The sequence below is a fragment of the Callithrix jacchus genome, chromosome 5 (assembly GCF_049354715.1).
Source record: "Callithrix jacchus isolate 240 chromosome 5, calJac240_pri, whole genome shotgun sequence".
In the NCBI taxonomy this organism is placed as follows: domain Eukaryota; kingdom Metazoa; phylum Chordata; class Mammalia; order Primates; family Cebidae; genus Callithrix; species Callithrix jacchus.
The window spans coordinates 94759283-94775317 of record NC_133506.1 but is presented as its reverse complement, the minus strand read 5'-3'; the positions used below and the strand labels follow the sequence as shown (position 1 = coordinate 94775317).

The 16035-nt window shown below is 36.3% G+C and overlaps 1 protein-coding gene across 4 annotated transcripts in view; it reads right to left on the bottom strand.

Annotated features, from left to right (window-relative positions):
* The window catches only part of MED13 (mediator complex subunit 13), a 232951-nt gene that overhangs the window by 86412 nt on the left and 130504 nt on the right, over positions 1–16035 (bottom strand). For 3 of the 4 annotated variants that reach the window (XR_013535714.1, XM_078373689.1, XM_002748181.6), the window contains one exon: positions 9831–9999. Coding sequence is in view for 2 of the 4 variants with exons in the window: in XM_078373689.1 (XP_078229815.1) it covers positions 9831–9999 (169 nt within the window). In the remaining 2 variants the exon portion in view is untranslated. Of the gene's footprint in view, positions 1–9830; positions 10002–16035 lie in introns of those variants that run through there. The other variant, XM_054256097.2, reaches the window with a different exon arrangement.

Below are 16035 nucleotides of genomic sequence, written 5' to 3'. Positions count from 1 at the left end.
CATGGCAGTCTTCCTATGTTGCCCAGGCTGGAGTGCAGTCGCTACTCACAGGCACAGTCGTGGAGCACTACAGCCTCAAACTCCTGGCTTTAAGTGCCCCTCCTGCCTCAGACTCTTGAGTAGCTGCGACTACAGGTGTACACCACCACACCCAACTCTCTGAAATCCTTATATAAAAGGTAATATTCTGGTCAGAGAATATTACAAAACAATTAGAAAATACCAACATAGTAAATTCAGACTTGCTTTTTTCCCAAGATGAAATGTTATTTAAATATCATCCCATCAAACACTTTTGGTATTTAACATTCAGAAAAGTAGAGTTAAAACAAAAACATGTAACTACATAACAATCCAAAGTATTATTAGCTACTATACAAGACTGCAGAGAATACTGTTGCTCTCCACACATTTACACTGTAATATCTAAAATAAAAATGAATGAGACAGAATTTTATAAATAAAACTTGAAAAATCTTCCACTGTGGGAAAAAATGTTCCTCAGATTAAGTACTGAAATTAATTAAAAGATTATTTCTAAAACAGAAAACGAAGACATGCTTACAGATTAAAGCTAACTGCTGTAATAGCAACAATTCGATATGTATGCTAGCTTAGGCAGTGTTACATCAAACCTATTTTTAGCATTTAAGAAGCTACAAGGCCGGGTACGGTGGCTCATGCCTGTAATCCCAGCACTTTGGGAGGCTGAGGCGGGTGGATCATGAGGTCAACAGATCGAGACCATCCGGGTCAACGTGGTAAAACCCCCTCTCTATTAAAAATACAAAAAATTAGCTGGGCATGGTGGCATGTGCCTATAATCCCAGCTACTCAGGAGGCTGAGGCAAGAGAATTGCCTGAACCCAGGAGGTGGAGGTTGTGGTGAGCCGAGATCACGCCATTGCACTCCAGCCTGGGTAACAAGAGCGAAACCCAGTCTCAAAAAAAAAAAAAAAGAAGCTACAGAAAAATGATATCCCATTTGCTGGTAGAGAATCTGAGGCACAAAGAGGTTAAATGACTTGTGTTAAAAATCATAAAACTGGTAAAGGCAATGCTGACTTCAAAACCTAAATACCCTATCAACCAATTTAAAAAATGGGCAAAAAAATTCAACAGGCATTTCTCCAAAAATGATATACAAACAGCCAATAAACACATGATAACATGTTCAACACATCACTAATCATTAGGGAAATGTAAACCAAAAACACAAGATACTACCTCACACCCATAAAAATAGCTTAAAACAAACAAACAGGAAATAACAAGGGTTGGTGAGGATGCAGAGAAACTGGCACTCCTCTGCATTGCCGTTGGAAAGTAACATAGTGTAGCCACTCTGGAAAGCAGTATGGAAATTGCTCCAAAAAGTATACTTAGAATTACCACATGATCCAGCAATTCCAATTCTGGGTATGCACCCAAAGGAACTTAAAGCAGGGACTAGATGAGAGATTCGTAGACCAATGTTTATAGCAGCATTATCCACAATAGCCAAAAGGTGAAAACAACCCAAATGTCCATTTACAGATTAATACATAAACAAAATGTGGTATATACATACAATGGAATATTATTCAGACTTATTTAAGGAAAATTCTGTCACATGCTACATGAATGAACCTTGAAGATTTTATACTAAGTGAAATAACCCAGACAAAAAAAAGGACAAATACTACAATTTCATTTATATGAGGTACCTAGAACAGTCAAGTTTCTAGACAAACAAAGTAGAATGGTGGTTACAAGGAGCTGAAGGAAAGAAGAACTGAAGAGCTACCACTCTTTTATGAGTAGATTTTCAGTTTGGGATGATGAAAAAGTTCTGCAGATAGATAGTGATGATGGTTAACTATACACTAAAAAATTATTAAGTTTTATGTTATGTACATTTTACCACCATAAAAAGAAACTGCAGTCATCTTTTTTTTCCCCTTTGAGACAGGGCCTTGTTCTGTCACTCAGGTTGGAGTGCAGTAGTGTGATCACAGTTCACAGCAGCTTCTACCTCCTAAGCTCAAGCGATCTTCTGCCTCAGCCAACGAAGAAGCTGAGACTATAGGAGTTAGCCACTATGCCCAGCTAATTTTTAAAATTTATTTTCTGTAGAGATGATGTCTGACTATGTTGTCCAGGCTGGTTTCGAACTCCTGAGCTTAAGCGATTCTCCTGCCTTGGCCTCCAAAAGTGCTGGGATTATAAGCATGAGTCACTGCGCCCAGCCTCCCCCAGCCATCTTAATTCTGAGATTATTTTTATTCCGTGAATTCAAGTTTCTAAACTTGTCTTACATTAGGATATTCTAAAAATTCCAAAGCCCAGACTACAGCCCCAGGTTAAGACAAAAGCATCAATAATTTTTTGTAAGCTCTCCAGGCGATTCCCACATCCAGACAAGTTTGGAAATCATTAATCTGTATTTCTACAGCCTTCAGAGTAACTGTTTTAAATTCTTAAATTTATAAGTATAATACCAGCATCAGGTATTACTAACAGCTCCATGAACAAAAGATCTATATTACAATCCAGAAGTTAACATCTTACCTGTGAATTCTGTATGTATTTCTGTTTACTCAGTGAACACATTACTTAGATTATACAGTAAATAATACCTAGAAAGCAACATTATTCTGGTTTACCACTTCAACTGTTCTGCAAATGCTGCTTTTTATTGTCGTTTTTAAGTATTATGTTTTAACTATTTCCTATAACTTAAAAAAAATATATGTGTAGGAGATATATGGGTCTACAGGGTCCATAATCTATCCCATACTTTTCATGCCTAAAATGCAGCTCCAACACTTGATAGCTTTATGAGCTTAGACAGATTTGTAAGAGTCTACAGTAAGAATCATAGTTAAAAAATTATAGTAAGAAAGGCCAGGCATGGTGGCTCACACCTGCAATCCCAGTACTTGAGGCCAGGAGTTACAGATCAGTTTGGCCAACATGGTTAACAGAGAAAGCTCATCTCTACCCAAATTACAAAATTTAATCAGGTGTAGTGGCGCACGCCTGTAGTCTCAACTATTTGGGAGGCTGAGGCAGGAGAATTGCTTCAGCCTGGGAGGCAGAGGTTGCAGTGTCAAGATTACACCACTGAACTCTGGCCTAGGAGACAAAGAAAGACCTTGTCTCCAAAAGAAAAAAAAAAATTATGGTAAGAAAATCTCAACAAGGAAGAAAAACAGGAGATAGAAAAGTCTTTTTTAGTGCTTAATTTTTCTCATAAATGTTCTAGAAAGCATGAAAATGTAGAAAACTGACAATGCAAATTCTAATGACATCATCACTTAAGATTTTAGAAATGATACGTATTGAGAACGAAACAGCAGAGAGGCTACAGGAAAAAAAAATAAAAAGACATGTCAAGTCTGCTGAAGTAACTATACCTAATTTAGCAGATAGTGGGTGGGTACTCTGACTGATACAAGGTATGGGATTCCTCTTGCCTTTGAGATTCTAGAGCATACTCACAATTTAGCATACAATTCCAGGAGGGTTCACTGACCACCAGAGAAGGTATCTTTCACCAATAAACACTGCCAAGTTCAACTGGGCTTAAAGCCCTAGAACTGTGTTGTAAATACAACAGCCAATACACACATATACCTATTAGTGACTTAAAATGTGGCCAATGAAAATTGAGATATACTTTAAGCATAGTACACACATCTAATTTCAAAGACAGTACAAAAAAGTAAATTATTTCGTTAATACCTTCTGTGTATTTAATTATATGCTGAAATGATATTATTTTGGACATACTGAATTAAAATATATTACAATTAATTTTGCCTATAAGTTTAGGTTTTTTTTTTTTAACTTTTTTAAATGTGCCTAGTAAAAAATTTTAAATTACGTATGTGGCTCACATTATACTTCTACTAGACAGTACTACATTAGATGACAGGAAGAGAGGAAATGAGTCCATAAAACCTAACAGCAATAGCTCCTAGCTTCTCTAGAAATTAGGCTTTTCAATAATAGTGAGAAACCCAACCAAAGTACATCCTAATGCTACAAATGGTTAATAACATATTTCCAATGGAGATTTACATCTCATAGTGCTTATTTTTAATCAGTTTTGGAGATCATGAGATAAAGTAAAAGCCATACATATGGCAGAAAATAAACACAGATTTGGGGTGAGGTTTAAGGCGTATTCTTTCATTTACTTCCTTAAAAAAAACTTGGGCCAGGCACAGTGGCTCACACCTGTAATCTCAGAATTTTGGGCGGATCACCTGAGGTCAGGAGTTTGAGACAGCCCGACCAACACTGAGAAACCCCGTCTCTATTAAAAATACAAAATTGGCCAGGTGTGGTGGTACAGCTACTTGGGGGGCTGAAGCAGGAGAATCACTTGAACCCAGGAGGCGGAGGTTGTGGTGAGCCAGGATCATGCCATTGCACTCCAATCTGGGCAACAAGAGTGAAACTCTATCTCAGGGGAAAAAAAAAAAAAAACCTGATGAATTTCTTTATTGAAACACCAAAAGTACTGTTTTAATTATAAAGATTCTTGTGTAAATATAAAGATTTTGTGCAACACTACCCAAAACAGTTAACTTTTTGCAATGATGAAAATGTTCTAGATCTACATGGCCCAATAACAAAATAGCCATTTACAATAGCCATTCTTTCCTTCCTGTGAACTTTTACTGCTTTATCCCACAAGACCAAAAATTTATCACTGTCCGTGGAGAAGGTTCTTTACTATTAATTCCAGAGCTCTCATCAACCTGATATAAAAGGTTTAGAACACATTAAACCAAACATTTAATCCTATTTCCTTTATGTTATATCCAGCAAGGATTTATTATATCCTATATTTATGTCTATATGCATACACATAAAGGTAATACAGACATACAAGCACATGTATAACATGTTAATAGTCTATATTGCCTTTTAAAATTGGAGTTAAAGATAACTACTTTACATAGAGTAAATATATAAAAAAATATTTAACAACATGTTTTTTCCATAGAAATCAATTATATATAGTTGAGGGAATGGGGTAAAATTAAAGTATATATTAAAATCAAACATGCTCCTTATTAATATATTTCCCTCCTATACAATCTCACCGGCCACTTAACAAAACCTCCTATGTCAACACATACTGTAAGATACTAAACTAGCTAACTAAAAAAAGAATTCTTTACTAGTATCTTTCTATTCTGTATACCCTCCTAGAAGCATTTAAAACTTTTGCTAAATAACAAACTTTACTGCCTACTCAGCTAAATGGCTGTAACGGATTCAACATTACAAAAATCTTAACCAAATAGAAACTTAAGAAAGTTCTTGGACAGGTGTGGGTGGTGTGCACCTATAGTCCCAGCTACTCTGGAGGCTGTGGTGGGAGAACTAATAAAGCCCAGAAGTTTGAGACTGCAATGCATTATGATTGTGCTACTGCAATCCAGCCTGGGTACAGAGCAAGACCCCATCCTAATTTTTTTTTTTAAAAGGGAAGAGGGCATGGTGGCTCATGCCTGTAATCCCAGCACTTTGGGAGGCTGAGGCGGGCAGATCAGGAGGTCAGGAGTTCGAGACCAGCCTGGCCAATATGATCTCTACTGAAAATATAAAAACTAGCCGGGTATGGTGGCGGGTGCCTGTAATCCCACTACAGCTACTCTGGAGGCTGAGGCAGGAGAATTGCTTGAACTCAGGAGGCAGAGGTTATAGTGAGCCGAGATCACACCACTGCACTCCAGCCTGGGTGACAGCAAGACTTTGCTTCAAAAAAAAAGAAAAATACTTCTGGTATCTTGCATGGCTTATTGAACACATTCATTTACCTCCACCTTCCCTAGCCAACATGGCGAAACCCCGTCTCCCTAAAAATACAAAAATTAGCCAGGCATGGTAACATTTGTCTGTGGTCCCAGTTACCTGGGAGGCTGAGGTATTAGAATTGCTTGAACCCAGGAGGCGGAGGATACAGTGAGCCAAGATCGCACCACTATACTCCAGCCTGGTGACAGAGTGAGACTCAAAAAAAAAAAAAAAGAAAAAAGAAAATTCAAATATATTACAGACTCTCCACTTTCCTCCAGCTCAGTGAAAAACTTAGAGGTCCACTCTGATATGACTGAAACAGAGGGACTCAAAACTAGAGATATTCAGATACACCTGAGGTGATTTATTTAAAAGATTAAGTGAAAATCTTACTACTACTATGTAAGTGAGCCCCACCCCCAAACCTCCTTTGCCCAACAGGTTCACTAAACACTGGCAGCCATGCTTATACCCACTAGTCAGAGCATAGAAAGTCTCCTCTGGGAAAACCAACTGAAGTAGGTGACACGGGCATACAAATAGTGACATCTGGGTGACAGGCACCCAATATATAAAAATGGTCAAGTCCCCAGACCATTCACTCAAGTAAAGCCTGCAAGATCATAAGCTACTCACATACACAGAACTTCCAGTTAGCATTTTAGTGCCCAGAAGTCTAAGAGGGTTATTAATCAAAGATTCTATACCCAGACAAAACTATCAATTATAAGGGTAAAAAAGAAAGAAACTTAAGGGCCTGTGATTCTGTAGTTTGACTCAGAATTCCAACATTCAGGATCTCAAAAGTATTACTATCCTTGCATTCTCAGGAAACTTCTCTCAGATTGGGCACCACCATAACAGTAAATAAGACCAAAAAATAGAAATGAGATTTAGGAAAAGAGGATCTAATACGAAGGGAAAAGCAAAGGGAATTCCCAAGATGACTGCTGTGAAACAGGACTACAGAACTACTAATCCAAATAGGAAAAGAAGAGTGAAGAGTAACAACAGGGATATTAACAAGAGGGGGAAAAAAGGAAACTTAACAAGATTATACAAAGTCCCTGAAGGTAGGGAGGAGTGATTTATACTTCTAGTAGATAGTCTAGGGATGAATTACCAATTGGTACATAGATTAGGAGTCAGCAAACTACAAAAAAAATCAGATAGTAAAAATTTCAGCTAAGTATTTTTGGCTTTGCAGGCCAACTGTCTCTATTGTAACTATTTAACTCTTCTCTAATGTGAAAGCAGCCATAAAACAATCCATCAATGAATGAGCATGGCTGCGTTACAAAAAAACTTTATTTATAAAAACAGGTGGTAGAGTATAGGCAGGAGTTCACCAACTCCTAATACAGATAATTAAGTGAAAACAAAGATAATCATTAACACCTGGGAAAACAAAAAGATGTTCAAGAAATGAAATGTGTTTCAATATAAAATGTGTTTCAATAAAATATCGCTCAGTTACAAATGATATTTATATAATTATAAGAGTATAAAAATAAATACTGTTTTTACCAAAACTTAGAACTATATTGGCAAGATAAGGAAAGAGAGAGGGAGCTGGGCACGGTGGCTCACACCTGTAATCCCAGCACTTTGGGAGGCTGAGGCGAGTGGATCACTTGAGCTCAGGAGTTCGAGACCAGCCTGGCAAACATGGTGAAACCCTGTCTCTACTAAAAACACGAAAATCAGCTGGGCGTGATGGCAGGCACCTGTAATCTCAGCTACTGGGAAGGCTGAGGCAGGAGAATCACTTGAACTCGGGGGGCAGAGGTTGCAATGAGCTGACATCACACCATTGCACTCCAACCTGGGCAACAGAGTAAGATTCTGTCAAAAAAAAAAAAGAAAGAAAGAAGGAAAGGGAAAGAAGGAAGAGGGAAAAGAAGAGTGTGTGCAAGAGTGCCAATGTCCAAGTGTTAAGTGAGGGGAAGTAAGACAGCTATCCTCTCAACAGAAAGTCAGTAGAATTCCAATGATAGGCTGCTGTGGCCAAAAAAAAAGAAAAAAAAAAAAATCCACTAAATTAATCCTAACTGATAATTCAAGAATAAGCATGTTATTTCCTTCAAAAGTTTTAAACAGTTAATGTAAAAGAAACAGAAATTAAAAGGGATTGCTTCTGAGGAACAAATCTATTAACTGGGACTCAGGATCCCAGTTTTTCATTTTAAATCTTGGTAACCTGTTTGACTTCTTAAAACCATATCAATGTATACAGCTGACCGGGAGAGGTTTCTCATGTCTCTAATCCCAGCAATCTAGGAGGCTGAGGCAGGCAAACTGCCTGAGCTCAGAAGTTCAAGACCAGCCTGGGCAACATAGTGAAACCCTGCCTCTACTAAAATTACACAAAATTAGCCAGGTGTGGTGGGCACCCACCTGTAATCCTAGCTACTCGGGAGGCTGAGTCAGGAGAATTGCTTGAACCTGAGAGGTGGAGGTTGCAGTAAGCTGCAACTGCACCACTGCACTCCAAACTGGGCAACAGAGAGTGAGACTCTGTCTTGAATGAATCAATGAATGTATATGGCAGATATTGCTAACTGCCTACCCAATACCCATTTCTACTTCTTCAGTCTTTGATATCTATCTAATATCTACTTCCCTTTTCTTCTTACTAACATAAACTTCATTTTGTTCAGAGCAGCTGTTTCCAAATAAAAGACATTTGTTTCTCTTACTATGGCCAAAAATATGTCAGCTAAAGTTTCCAGAAAATAATTTACTTTATGACTCTGGTACCACAACTTCTTATTTCCTCCCTTCCTTTCTCTTCCTGCCTGGAATCCACTGTGAGATCTCGAGGTGCAACATCCAGGAGGACCATGAGGATGTAAAGATGGCACAGCAGAAAACTCAGGGGAACCCTGAACCCTTGATGACATTATTGAACAGATATACCAGCAATAAACTATCTACCTCCATACTCCTTGCTATTGAGAAAAATCAATCCCTACATAAGCCAAGTAGTTAATGTTTTTCTGTCATCTGCAGCTGAATGCATTCCAAACTTGTACAAATATCTTGTTAAAATAAAGGTTTATATAAATTTTCAAAGAGAAAAAAATGAAAGCAACTTTATTTATCCAGGCTTATCTACTCATCTAGTCTACTAAAACTAAAAACTCCAGGTGCACATGAAAAAAGATGCACCTATGTAACATGAAAGATGGTACCTCAAAATGATTACAATCTCAACCAAATGTTCACATTATATCCTCTCACATCCTCTCACATTTTTCAGGAAAGTTAGTAAGTTCCTTTTAATTGTCTCTTCCCTACATCCCATCCTACTTCCCACTGGTTCCTATCTCTCGAAGCCTCACTAACTCAATGACTGCTGGGAACTTAATCTTTGGACAGACTATCTAAATCACAGAGAGGTATAGTAACCTGAAGCTTTTAATTGCCTGGGAAAAGGAGGTATCTATCAAAAGTTTTTTGTGCCTCTATCTGCAACTACTCTAATAATTAGTGTCATAAATTTGCTTAATTCATTGCTCAAGAAAATTATAAACTCTCCAAGAGTAAATGGTCTTATATGGAAAACACAAATGTAAATTACTTCAATTAAAGGGAATTGAGAGATTAGGAATGAGAAGGGTTAACTTTATCCAAAACCTAATCACAGATCACTATCTTTAACAGGTGTTAATATTACTTAACTTTAACATCAGAGTGCTGTGCATTTATTTCCACGAGTACTTAAAAAAAAAAAAAGAGATACTTCCATGCCTAAGTCTCTGCTTTCATCCCAAATTTTGTCTATTATCCCAAATCAAATTTAGGCCACTGTATTAAAATACAGCCTATTCCTACTGTAAGAAAATTCTTAAAGTGAAAGGGAAAGGGTAAAGTGATTAAAAAAAAAAAACCTGCATATTATCTAGTACTTTGTCAAAGATAACCTCCTGAATATGTCTGTGTGATTTTAGCTTGTTTTATCCCACATTCTCTGTAAAGACACAAAAACAAATCTGAAGAAATATATGGCAGAATTTAAGATAACTTACCTTTTATTTATAGGTTTTTCATCTTTTTCATAAGGCTTTACAAACCACTTGCCAATACGTACAAAATTCCTGTTCATTAAACACCGTTCCAATAGATTGTGAACTGCTTTGAAAAGCAGAGTACGGCATTCATAGGAAAGTCCATTCTCCCACACTCCATCTTCTTCTTCTAAAAGATAAATGAAGGAAACAATAAGTAAAATAGTGGCACTACATCTATTTAGAGCCCAGCAAGAAAGGTTACAGTTTAAACACTAGATTCATCAACACTATCTCACCCCAGAATATTATGCTACAATCACTTCGATATATATCTAGACATTATCAGGTTTCAAAGTTACTCCACAAGGAATAAAAGGTCTAAGTGCCATATATTCTATTAAATTACCTGAAAAGTATTTTTCCACCTTATAAAAAGGTAATGACATCATGAACATACTGAATTGGTTTCTGTATTAATGAAAAGGACACTTGTTTGTATAACCTGGAAAATATTAAACACACTCTATACTTACTACGCCAATTTTTAAGCTGGCTCACTTGTTACTTTGTCCTAATTCCCCCAGTCATTCACTTGCCAAAAAAATTAGCCAGTTAATAATTAAAGTCAGAACTCTTCATGTCCATAAGCATTCTAATCAAAGACTCCACTATAAAACTAAGAGATGAATAAAAAGGAAGCTGTTGGCACAGAGCCTAGCAAGCAGCGCACTATCAGCCACCTTAGGTCTCATTTCAACCAAATGATTCCCATGATTATTATTCAGTATAGGATCCTTTACTTGGGGGAGAAATTTAAAAATTTAAAGACTTGAATTGTAAATGGCACTTCTGTCATATAAAATTATAACTATCTTCACTAACTATATAGTTTCAATTTTGCCAGCAAATCTATTAATCAATCCAAGTTAATTTACCAAACATTAACACAGTCATTTTGAGATAAATCTGGGTGTAGGTCAGAAAAAACTTTTTTGAACTCTATCCATTTCATATTGGTCACAAGTATCCAATAAATCCTGCTACAAATAATGATACCACTTCAGCATTTTAACTTTCATTACAAGATTTTAAATTGCTTAGTCCAAATATAATTAACTATCCTTCTAGAGCCTATATACCCTTCATAAACACTTTATAAATATGAGCCATTCATGTTCAATTTTTAAGTAAAAATAAAAGATAAACCTTTCTCAATTTGACACCAAAAATGCATACACACTATGACCATAGAAAAAATAATAGACACAATATGGGCTTTTGAATAAAAGCAGAGACATGTATTAAGAGTCACACATGGTTTATATGTGCAACTTATACAATAAATGGGTAGAATAAGCATTAACTAAAAAGCTTAACGACAGTGGACTTTAACTGCACTAGAAATTCTGTGCCACTACAAAGGCTAATGTTGACTTTATGTTTTTTCCTAAATGATAGTCAAGTCTTTCAAAGCAACTATTTTTTTTTTTAATAAACTTTTAAATAAGCTTTATGATGGCTCACACCTGTAATCCCAGTACTTTGGGAGCCTGAGTCAGGCAGATCACCTGAGGTCAGGAGTTCGAGACCAGTCTCGCCACCATGGTGAAACCTCATTTCCACTACAAATACAGAAATTAACCAGGAGTGATAGTGCAGCCCTGTAATCCCAGCTACTTGGGAGGCTGAGGTGGGAGAATCACTTGAACCTGGGAGGCAGAGGTTACAGTGAGCCAAGATTGTGCCACTGTACTCCAGCCTGGGACAAAGCGAGACTCAGTCTCAAAAAAAAAAAAGGTAAGCTTAGGGGAAAAATTAAAAAGTGGAATAAGCTTTAGAAAATAATATTTCAGAACAGAAATAACTTCTTAAGTCATTAATATTAATCTTAAATATTAAATAGGAAAACTTCACATTCCATTATATCAGAGACACCTTTATCTACTTCCACTTAAAACAAAAACATTTATGGGTTTCACTTTATTAAAGAAAGTCTTAGACTAGGAGAAGAGAGAAGTGGTACAAAGTGACTTCCCTTAATTAAAAGTTCTAGATCACAAGCATATTTGTGAGTTGATGACAAAAAAAGAGAAAATAATCTTTCTCAATTGATCTGCTTTCAGTTTAATGAGGTCCTACAATTTCAAACTTAAGTAGCTACATTCAGACTTTTACCTCAAATTATGAGACTTATGACTACTAGAATATACATGTTCTTAATTCCAACAGAATTACGTTAGGAATATCTCCCAATTCTTCACCGCTTTATAATCAATTTAGTATCTTTTATTTTTATTACCTTTTATTTCAAAAATCCCTAACTTCCAATGGTTAAACACTTGTTCTACATATGAAGCCATTACCAAAATCTTTTCCCTAACTACTTCAGTTTTAAAGCATCAAAGACCCAAGACAGTTACCATTTATAAGTATCAAAGTTGTAGAGTTGCTATAAACTTCAAATAAACCATTTGAAGACACAGTTACAATTTATAAGTATCAAAGTTGTAGAGTTGCTATAAATGTCAAGTAAATTATTCATTTAAAAACTAGAGAATGACTTTGCCTTCTTCCTAAAACAGTAAATAAATCTTGGCCAGATGTGGTGGCTCACACTGTAATCCCAGCACATAAGGAGGCTGAGACAAGTGGATCACTGGAGGCCAGGAGTTTGAGACCAGCCTGGCCAACATGGTAAACCCTAGGCGCTACTAAAAATATAAAAATTAGCTGGAAGTGGTGGTGCATGCCCGTAGTCCCAGCTACTCAGGAGGCTGAGGGACGAGAATCACTTGAGCCAGAAAGGCGGAAGTTGCAGTGAGCCAAGCTCGTTGGGCAACACAGCAAGACTCTGCCTCAAAAAAAAAAAGAAAAAGAAAAAAATTTGCAATAGCAAAAGCTAAAACACATTAATTTATAAATTTTCACATGAAATTCTAAAAAGTTATAGTATTTTTAAAAATCTACCAAATGATTTAAGAATACTGAATGTGAGGCCATGTGCAGTGGCTCATGCATGTAATCTGAGCACTTTGGGAGGCCAAGGCAAGAGGATCATCTGAGGTCAGGAGTTCAAGACCAGCCTGGCCAACATGGTGAAACCCCATCTCTACTAAAAACACAAAATTAGTCAGGTGTCATGGCATGCACCTGTAGTCCCAGCTGCCTGGGAGGCTGAGGTAGGAGAATCTCTTCAATCGGGAGGCGGAGGTTGCAGTAAACCAAGATCACGCCACTGTACTCCAGCTTGGTGACAGAGCAAGACTCTATTTCAAAAAAAAAAAAAGAATACTGAATATGGTTTAGAAAAGTAATCAGTAGATTTCTCCCTCATTATTCTAATACTTTCAGAGGGAGTACGCATCTTATGTCCCCAAATGCCCACAATTCTCATTAACACGAAATGAGACACTAAATGTGAGACATTTAGTGTCTCATTTAACACATAAAACAAACAAGCAGACACCACCTGTTGTGGTTTTCTAACTCCAACATCTGAAGTATATCTTCATCTATATGGCAAGCAACTAAGCAACCATTACACTAAAGTAATATAATTTCATATTTCATTGCTGAAAAACATGAGAATAAGTCCTAATAACACTCAATAAAAAGTCTGAAGGTTTTTGGTTTTCTTGGGAATCATTTAGAATCAAGAAGCCTATTAAGCCAAGCTTCTAATATTCTGACAATCTAATAACCGTAATACAAGTACTCTCTATATGTTGTATTCAGATATGAAAAGTGAAATGATACAACCAACCCACCCAACACATAGTGAGATGTACTACTTACACTAATTAAAACAAGTTCTTAAATCTCAACACTAGCATTATAATAGGGAGGTATGGGAGAAAAGAACACTTGACAAATCTTTAGCTACCTCTTTTGAACTTAACAGCCTAATTGAAAAAGTTTGCTTAATCTAGTTAAATACTTTGCTCCTCTAGCCAGGTGTAGTGAGTGACTCATGCCTGTAATCCCAGCTACTTGGGAAGCTAAGACAGAAGGATCACTTGAGGCCAGGAGTTCAAGACTAACCTGACAACATAGGTTAGTCTTGAACTCCTGGGTTATATTTGCTTGGACTATAAAAAACCTTTTTTTTTTTTCAGTTAGTGGGGCACAGTGGCACATGCCTGTAGTCCCAGCTGCTGGGGAGGCTGAGGTGGGAGAATTGCTTGAGTCCAGGATTTGGAGGCTACAGTGAGCTATGATTAAGCAGTGAAGGCTGAGTGACAAAGTGAGACTCCATCTCTCCAAAAAAAAAAATTTCCTCCTCTTGTAGCTCTACGTACAGAGAAAAGAACAAGTTTCAACTCGGCATTCTTAGTACTTTTCTGTTACTATTAGCATTACACTTCTTAATCATCAGTGTTTCTTGAAATTTTTATGGAGTATTTATTGGAAGAAAACATAAAAGCACAAATGCTAAATCTGATTACTATATTTTTTTCCTGAAGATACAGATTACAGTGGTGCCAAAGTATGTGATAGGTCATCAAAATAATTCTCTATCGATGAGGAAAAAAAAAACCAAAACCAAAAAAGCAGATATACCCTGCACTCAACATTTTTCTCAAAACTGACAGCTTTAAATACCTCCACAGGGAAGAGCTGATAAAAAGGAAATCTTCTCCTATATCATTTTGCTAAACTATTAAAGTGTAACATATGCTAATGAATAATAGTTCAAAAATTAACATGGTAGAAAATACCATGTATTTCCTGAAAAAATAAAAAGAAATGTTTAAATGCTAGATCAGTATTTCTCCTGAATAATCATTAATAATCCATACATTCAACAAATATTCTGAGAGCCTTAAGTAGGCTGCATCATTATCTATGGCAAAACTTGAAAAACTCATTTAAAAACAGCCTAGTATGTTGTTTAACCTGAAAACTTAGAAGATACACTTGATCAAAAAGAACAGTATGCAGAAAAAATATAGCAAATGAAGTTGTCACCTAGAAGACTAATCAATTTTAAGAGTTGGGTCACATCACAAGCAAATTTTACAGCAGTAGAAATGAATTAGACTACCTGGGGCACAAAACAATGTTTTAGTTTGGCTAGAACTAGATTCCTATGCCTGGCTGCTGTTTATCTATTTGTCAATTCTATTAACAGCTGTCGTTTAAGGTTAAAGTCCACTATAGTTAATATTCTTCAATAACAACATCCGAAATTAAATTCAGAACAGCGGTCCACTTAGTTTGAGCACAATTCATTATGATGAAATTCTGGTATAATGACACTATCTGGACATGTTACTAAAATTCACTTTACAGACCTCAGGAGCCAGGAAAAAGAACAAATATTTTTAGCCCTGAGTTTTTTTCTTTTTTTTTTAGTTCACGAGGTATCAGTTTTCTCAAAGAGTCTCATCATAGTCTAACTTGCTATGATTTTTTTAAGATGACAAACGGGAGAGGACGCAGTTTTTGCTTTTATTTTTATTTAAATGGAAAGAATAAAAGCAATGACAGCAATCGAATTCCAAAAAGGTTAGAACACAGAATAAAAATACATAGAAAACTATCCTTCAAGAACACACTAATGAAAATGAAACAATCTGGCTCTGAAGCAAATTAACAGTACACTTAAAAGTACCAGTCCTACCCACTATAGAGATTTTTGACCAGAGGGACTGAGCTAAGATTTTCTCATCACCAATTTTATACCCGTCACCCACTATTACACAACCACTAAACAAAGTCAGCTACAAAATTTAATTTTTTTAAAAAAGGCTGTAATCAGAAAGGAGTTTTATTCCTAATCCTCTTTGTATCAAAACATATCGACGCTGATTTAACTATCCATTATCCTATAGAGGATAAAGCAAAAAGCAAAAGAATAATCTATGTTTAGCTTTGGAATTCAAGAGATTTTTGAACAAATATCCTTCTGGAATGTTATGGTTAGGTTAATACTAGTTAGCACAAATCCTAATCTAAAAATCATACAGCCTTTGCAAATTACTTTGCTCAATAGTATTGACTTACTGCTACAAAATGAGTAACTGAGAGTTTAAAGTATGTATTAAATCAGATTTGATTTGCTGTAACTGATCTTTGCCAGTTAGTAATAAAATCAGTTTACATTCTATTTCTAAACATCAGCTAAACTTGAAAGGAAGGTAACCTAAACAAGTGCTAAGTGACATAAGAGTGAGAGACTGAAATTTAAAATGCACTATGGAATCTGAGCAGACTCTTCACA